The sequence below is a fragment of the Elephantulus edwardii genome, unplaced genomic scaffold (genome assembly GCF_000299155.1).
Source record: "Elephantulus edwardii isolate Elephantulus edwardi_28Jun2011 unplaced genomic scaffold, EleEdw1.0 scaffold00260, whole genome shotgun sequence".
NCBI lineage: Eukaryota > Metazoa > Chordata > Mammalia > Macroscelidea > Macroscelididae > Elephantulus > Elephantulus edwardii.
Genome location: NW_006400010.1, coordinates 2,611,745 through 2,619,756, shown reverse-complemented (window position 1 = coordinate 2,619,756; position 8,012 = coordinate 2,611,745). Strand labels below are relative to the sequence as shown.

The window sequence follows — 8,012 nt, the reverse complement described above, 5'->3', positions numbered from 1 at the left end:
AGGGTGAAGTCTCTCTCAGGGAGGAGTGATAGGGAATGGCAAAGGACACACTGACAAAGGAGATTAATCAGAACTGACTTTGATAAGCACTGTGGCAATTGAACAATTAAAACAGACATTCGGATGGCGGGGGAAGAAGAACAAACTGGGGAGGAGTGTAGAGAGAATGGTGCAACAATAAATGAATGATAACCCCAAATCTCTGTAAATGTTCATTAAAACTAATAAAATTTAATTTAAAAAAAAAAAACACAAAAAGTACTCCAGGGAATTATGGTGTCTTAGTGGCAAGGAATTACACTGGCAACACAAAGGTGTGCAGTTTTAATCAAATAGATACTCCAAGGAAGAAGGATGGGAAGTTTCCTGTTGTGGGATTTACCACTCTATGGTCCAGAACAACTGATCACTTACGAATGCAGGGAGACTCTACCATTGTCTAATAAATTATCTCAGAGTTTATAAGGTCTTTCACAAAAATGTGTCTCATCTCAAAAATGGCACATGCACAAAACACAGAACGAAACCACACATAAAAATTCCCTGCTTATCTTTGTAAACCACTTCTAATCTTTCACCAAGTTCTCTACCTCTTGAACCCTGCTCACAACCTATCTCTCACCTAACATACATCGCATGAGAATACGCCCTCCATTCTTGCTCGTCTCTCGCGAGATTGACACCACTGATTGTATCTCTCCATGAAGAGAATATTGTGAATACCGGTAAGATCATATATCTGAACTTCTTGAAACCTTCCAGGCAATTTTGAACACACTCAGGAGAAATGCAAACTCACTGACTCACTTCAGTAAACCCTGGTACCCCCACTAACTCCCATGACTAGCACTCTGCCCCTTTACCATCAAGCTCTTCAATTCCTCAGGCACACAAAGCTGGTCCCTCTATAGGCCTTTTGTCCCTGCTCTTTTTTTCATCTAAGAAGAACTGTCTCCAGTATTCCTCTTCATTTGTAGTCCCTTTCAGGATCATTTTCATTGACATTCCAATTATGTCACCTGCTAACCAAAAAGTCAGTGGTCAAGTCCATCAGCCTCATTTCAAGAAAACACAGCCAATTCTGCCTCCAAAATAATTTGCCCCCTCAGGAATTCAACGGAGAGACTCTTAGAGTGAAAATCAATTCAGTAATAAGAGGGTAGGCTTCATGGTTTTCTCACTGGATAGGCATTCTAATAGTATAATCTATCAGTCTAATAACCAAAAAAAATTAGTGGTTTGTAGCCACGAGGCACTCCACAGAACAAAAATGGGTAGTATGCTCTTGTAAAAATTTACAGCCTTAGATACCAACGGAGGGTTGCCACGACTCAGAATTGATGTGATGGCAATGGGTTTATATTACTTGGTATCATGCTATGATACGATTTTAACCTGATCTTCTGGTTCACTCATTGCTCTTACTGTTCTATTCCCCAAACCTAACCTAACACCTGATGTGCAATAAATATTTGAGGAAGTAATTCATTAATCGCTTCAATACACTAAGAAAGTGAAAAGACCACATACTTAGCTTGTCTTATGACTTTTCCTGTGGCAAGCACACTAGTATCTCCTCACATATAGAATGGAGGGAGGTGATGTCTGGGATATAGGTCCCTAAAATCGAGGCCATGGTCCCAATTCATGACTGTGGCCAAAGGAAGGCAAGATTCATCTTCGTTCCCTTAGGACACCCACTAAAAAACTGCCTGATCACCTAAAAAAAAGGTTCCCTTATAGTGAGCATATAAAGTTATGTGAAGACCCAAACGGGATCTCTACTTTGTCGCACTTTGACCCACTCAACACGAAACACAGGGTCGATATAATTGGATGATGACTCAACCAGGCCTACTACCTTAGGCCTTAAAAGCCCTTAAGAAATTATTTCCTAAGTCAAATAGTAGCTTAATAAGCTATTACCTGAAACCATATTGCCTTAGAAAGCAGGCTGAATGCAGATATATTTTTGGCAACCAAGGTAAGACAAATTAACATGACAAAAACGTATATAAGGAGCTTAAAAAATCTCTTCTTTGGAGGACCTTCTGAATATATCCAAGGTTCCAAAGTCTGTTTCTAATCCTATGAAGCCACAAAAAATATAGTCTATTTAACTAACTGTTGCGGGTTCACTGTGCATGTAGATTTCTGATAAGTCTTAAGAACACTCCTTGAGTCTCCCAAGCCCCTTCCTAATTTCTTTATAACAACACCTGGAATGCTAAACAGATGGATTTTCTTTTTTTACAAAGCAAAAGAAAACAGGAAGCGTAGCCTCCACTAACCTCACACTGAGAATTGAAAGTAACCTTAAAATTTAATCAAACTTGCATTTACTATTCGGTGAACCTTAAGCAAACAGAATACTAAAAATACCACCTGTTTTCTTTTCCACTCCCTAAGGTACCATAATTGTAAGTTGACACTGCATGTAAAACTGTGACTTACCAGCTTCAATACATTCTGGCGTCAAGCAGTACTCTTGTTTAGCTTGCAGATTCAAGAGACCTTGACTCACTGAAAAAACAAACCAAAATAAATAAATAACTGACTTGCAGCAGACCACCCTCAGGTCAACATATGAAGACACTTGATAACACATCATTCTTCTGAGTAGTGCCCCACTGTTTAAAAATCCAACTGGCCCAATATTACAGAAGCAGATTCAGACCACCAACTATGTGTCCTTGGCTGCTTTGAAACTCCACTTGTAGCTCTCAGAGGGTGGTCACTGCTTCACCTAACAGCCTGTTTAAAGTTATCTTAAAGGTGTAGTAGGTTACCAAGTGAACTCCTCAACTGAAATCTTCAAGGTCTTCCACAGGAGCAGGATAGTCTCCTCTCATAATGTGTTAACTTTTGAGACTATGAGTCATATTTGATTAAATAGAAATGATTTGGGGTTATTTCAGTTTTTTGGTACCTTCAGAGGTAGAATTCTTGCCTTCCTAGGAAGAACCTAGGTTCAATGTGTCACTTGTACTGTCGTTATTTGTGTGATTTTATGAGGCTGGCAGCTAAAGATCTGAAAAGGCCATCCATGGTAGACTCAAATCATTGGCGATTCCAGAATAGGACAAACTAGAAAACAGGGCTGAACATCCAAATTTGTAATGATGGGCCTGATTTTTCCCTCCATTTATCATTAGGTTGCAAGTTATGGGAATTGTAAACAGTCAAGAGTTTCCATTTGCTTGTGCTTTTGGATTTGGAAAAATCCAGAGGAGAATGGGAAAGCTAAGGCAGGTGATATTCATCCTTTAGGATGGTACCTAAACTATCTGTACAGTTATGACCCAAAGAGAGAGGGGATGGAAAAATATATTGTCTATATTACCTGGCAACAGAATCACATGCTTACCAGGGTACTATGAGCCTTGAAGGAATTGTGATAATTCCTAACCCTGACCTGTGCCATAAAATTAGAGTAAAAACCCTATTGGGCTATCCTGGTCTAGAAGTTCACTATAGGTCAAAATCTACTCAATGGCAACCAAAAGACCAAGATTCCAGTTACTCGCAAGGAAACAGAACCCAAACAGCTTTTTTGCCAATGGCTTAGTTGTGAACTCCAAGTAGCACCAACGTGTCGCTTCAATAGCAGACCATCCATCAACAGATGTGAGTTCAGATTGCAAAGATACCTTTGGAAGCTGAAGAAATCATAGGGGACTCATAATTGCTGTTTTCTGTGAGCAGAGTCAAGGGGTCATTTACAGCTGCGGTTGTAGGGAGGGAGGTCTGAGGGAGGCCCTTGAGGAAGGTCTCTTAGAGACTGCTAAATAAGGCAGGTTGTCTGTGTTCTGTCTCCATAATTTTTCAATACGTATGTACAACAGATCATGCAGGGAGGACCTGAAGCACTTGATACAGAAGCTCAAGGATTGCAGACTTCAATACAGATTGAAGCTCAACATGAAGAAAACAAAGATTCGCACCACTGGGCCAATCGGCAGCATTAGCTTGGATGGTGAAGAGACTGAGATACTTAACAGGTTTACTATACTTAGCTCCACAGTCGACACTGTCGGTACCAGCAGCAAAGAAATCAAGAGACAAATTGCATTGAGAAAGTCAGCTGTGAGGGACCTCACAAGAGCAACGATGTCAGGCTGGAGACTAAGGTGTGCTTTACCCAGGACATAGTATTCACAATTTTGTGCTATGCATCAGAGAGACTAGGGATGATAGAAAGAGAATTGGTGTCTTTGAGCAATGGTGCTGGAAAAGAGTGTTGAATATGCCATGGACTGCTCTGAAACAGATTTGCCCTGGAGAGCATGAAACCAGGCTGAACCTGGCAGGCAATGAATCTGAAGCTTCTTCTAATAAACTTTGGGAATGATTTGATTTCTCCATGAAATTAGTCAAAAGAACATCAGAATCCAGTTAAGACATCCACAGATCTGAAGAATGAGAACAGCTCCAGAGCAGCGTTTAAAAAACTGACCAAGTCAAAAGAGACCGACTACCTGTTCTTATTGCTCTGCAAGCATCTTATCCATCTCATCCGGGGTCTTCCTCTCCTACCATATCCCTCCAGCCTCCTGAACATGATTTCCATATACAAGGATTGGTTCCTCCTGGCCAAATGCTCAAAGTACATCACATGGAGCTTTAAGATCCTAGCCTTCAAAGAGGACCTTGGTTTCACCCTCTCCAAGATAGACTGATTTGTTCTCATGGAGGTCCACTGTCTGTTCAAGACTCTTCCCCAGCATCACAACTCAAAGAAATAAATTCTATTTCTTACATCCTTGGTTTTTGTCCAGACATCTGATGCACAGCTAGTGATTGTGAAGACCAGGGCCTAGATCAGGCCTTACTCTATTGATTGACATTGGTGTTTCTCAGTACCCTGGAGAGGTCCCGTAAAGGACCAATGCAATTTGTCGTTGTTTTCCTGATAGCTGGTACCAAGATAATCAAGGAAGCTGTAACTGCTAACAAACTCAATCTCTTCATGCTACCAATTGGTCCAGTGGTGAGAAATGTTGACTTCTTGATTTTGAGCTACAATCTATACTGAAGACTATGGTCCTTTACCTTCTGCAGCAAGCGCTTTAGATCCATCCACCTCAGCAATCAAAGTTGGGTCATATACTTAATGCAAGTTGTTCATAAGTCTTCCTACAATCCTGATGCAACATTCACCTCTGAAAAGCCCTATCTCCTGAATGATCTGTTCTGCATATAGACTGAAAAGGTATGGGGACAGGATGCATCCCTCATGAACATCTTTCTTTCCTTTACTTGTTCCAGTAAACCTGCATTCAACTTAAAACAAGTTTGCTTAAACTAGAGTCCTGGTGATACCACCGTTAAAGTGCTTGTGTACCAACCAAAAAAATCATCTAACCACACCAGGTAGGCTGCTCCTGGGAAGATTTACAACCTTCAAAATCCTAATCTGCACTGTAAGGGGGCTAGGAGCTGTGTGTGGTCACCTGAAGCTGTCCTCCATCTTTCATTTCTACATGAGTCTCAAAAGGATCTTGAACAAATACAGCTTCTAAAACCACAGGACTACAATTTACAAACTTCTGAAAACTCACTGGAAGGTCTGCTATGAATTGGTTTGAATTCCATGAAATGGACGGAAAGAGTCTCCACCCTAATCATGTGCTGCCTCCAGCTGATGGATTTAATGGAGGGTGTTCAAAGAATTATCTCCCTTTAAAAAAAAGATATTTGCTGCCCTACAGACTAGTTCAACAAATCTCACAGGACCTCAGAATGTACTCATAAAAGTGGAGTTGACAAAATATATTAAAAAACAAAAAAGCTGATTAAAAGAGGGTGTATATTTGTATAAACAAACGTTTGGATTTTTTTTGTTTTGAATTGGGGAGTGTTTGTGAAATACAAATAGTCTGACCTGACAGATACTCTGCACACCGCATGTCCTCCCTTGTCCCAATACCATTTCCCATTTTTAATTTCAAGGACGAACACTCTTCGAAACCAAAGTGCTGAATAATCTCAGAAGAGCATCCAAAGACCACTAATTCAGTTACAGAAATAGGTAGCTTCACTCAACAGACACATCTAATTTCGAAATCTTCAGCCACAGAAAACATGGAAAGATGGTTTGCTCCTTTTAGCAGATTTTTCAACCACACAATCTTAATTCTTTTAAAGTTTAATTACTGCCTTTCCTCTGCCAAAATCAATATGGCCTCCTCCATCCTGCAGATGCCAAGGAATGAAGACAGGTTTGCTATATTTTAAAAGGCACCTGAAATCCCACAAATACAGGGATTTTTCCTATGTGACCGAAATATTAGGGATCTAGGGAAAACGTGCAATCAGGGTGCTCCTTAAAAGCAAGAGTAGGAAAATTTGTCTCACATGCTTTGGGCATATTGCTAAGAGCTGACAGTAATCTGAATAAGGCATCATGCATGAAAGTGTAAAGAGTCAGAAAAAGAAAGCAATTCAACAAGATGGACTGACACAGTGGCTGTAACAATGGACTTGAGCGTGTGAGAGGTGATGAGGATAGTGCAGGATGCAGATCGGTGGTATATAAGGTCGCTATGAGTCATAATCAACGCAATGGCACCTAAGAACAACAATGAGAATTCTATGGTGTCTGGTGGTGCAATGGTTAAGCACTCTAATATGCATCAAAAAGTTAGTGATTCAAACCCAGTCGGTGGATCTATAGGAGAAAGCCTAAAAAATCCCTATGGAAAAGCTCCCCTCTGTCATACAGAATCAATCAAAATCTGAGTTGATTCACAGTACATAGTAATTTGAAAAATAAATAAATAAAAAGGTATCAGTTCAAAGAGCCTCAAAATTTAGAACACATCTCAACCCATAAGAAATCCTTTACTTTTTCACAGTACTAACCTTCTGTCATTAAATCTCTTCTCTGAATGCACAACTCGCACTGAACATCATCAGAATAATTTAATTAAAACAATCAAATTTAAAAAAATTTTTTAAAAAATCAAATCATGGGAGGAAACCCTTTGTTTTCCTTTACATTAATTTTTAAAGCTCATGAAAAGCTTCCTTCCACAAGAGTGTCATGGGACAGCCTTTTAAAGGACTGAGTTGTATTTTGCGAATTTCATGAAGTGTTCAGGCAAATATTAATAAAAAATCACACGAAAAAGAAGTCCAACAGGGTTTTTGATCACAGTGCTAAGTAAAATCTTTCCTCACAAAACACACATCTGACTATGAATGTATAAACACTCATTTTTGCGAGATGGAATACGTAAATATTTGCAAAGCCACTCTATAGCCACTTAATACTCTAGTTTGTGCATTTGGCCCTTGAATTTCTTCTTTAAAGAGAAAAGCCTTGGTAGGTTTTGGTTTTTATATGTTCATGAGAAATTCAGGATGCACCAAGTATTGACATAAGCAAATAGTCCTGCACTTTCATTAGAACAATGCTTGCTAAGAGATAACAGAGCCACCATTCCCCGCGCACGCCCAGTTCTCCAGGGGTGACACTTACCTAGAAAGAGGAGCGTGCCCAGCACCAAGGTGCCAGCTACGAACACAACCAGGGCAATTTGAGTGCCTCTGCTGGCTGGCTTCCCAGTCTCCATACTGGTACCTGTGTCTCCTTCCATCAGGAAAGATGTAGACAGCACACTCGAAGAAAGTCCCTTTTCCTGGTTTGGTGACTGGTCTCAAGCGTCTGCAAGAGGGTGGCATCCAAAGCACTCTTGCTCTTCTATGAATAGATGGCTTACAAAAAATGTCCGTGATGCGCTCTCCTCTCACCACCCTTATTCAAATAATTGCTCACAAATTAAATCAAAGAAACCCAGAATATTGGTTACTTTGGCTTTCTCCCTGACTAGACAAAACAAACAGTGCTTCCTTTATCTTGGTGTTCTCCCTCAGCAAAGTCCCTCTGAACCGATGCTTGGCAAGCTCTTCTCTCAAGCCTTCACACTGTACATGTTTCACTATGTTGCTGAACAGATGTTTTAGCTATTTAAATGTATAGTCACTGAGGGATGGGGAGGGGGGGAAAA

General features: G+C 40.3%; 1 protein-coding gene across 1 annotated transcript in view; it reads right to left on the bottom strand.

Moving 5' to 3' along the window:
* The window catches only part of PHEX (phosphate regulating endopeptidase homolog, X-linked), a 186,118-nt gene extending 178,517 nt beyond the window's left edge, over positions 1–7,601 (bottom strand). The window contains exons 1-2 of the mRNA XM_006899531.1: positions 7,484–7,601; positions 2,455–2,523 (exon numbers count right to left, since the gene is read on the bottom strand). Coding sequence (XP_006899593.1) covers positions 2,455–2,523; positions 7,484–7,601 — 187 coding nt within the window. The remainder of the gene's footprint in view (positions 1–2,454; positions 2,524–7,483) is intronic.
* Positions 7,602–8,012: the final 411 nt, after the last annotated feature.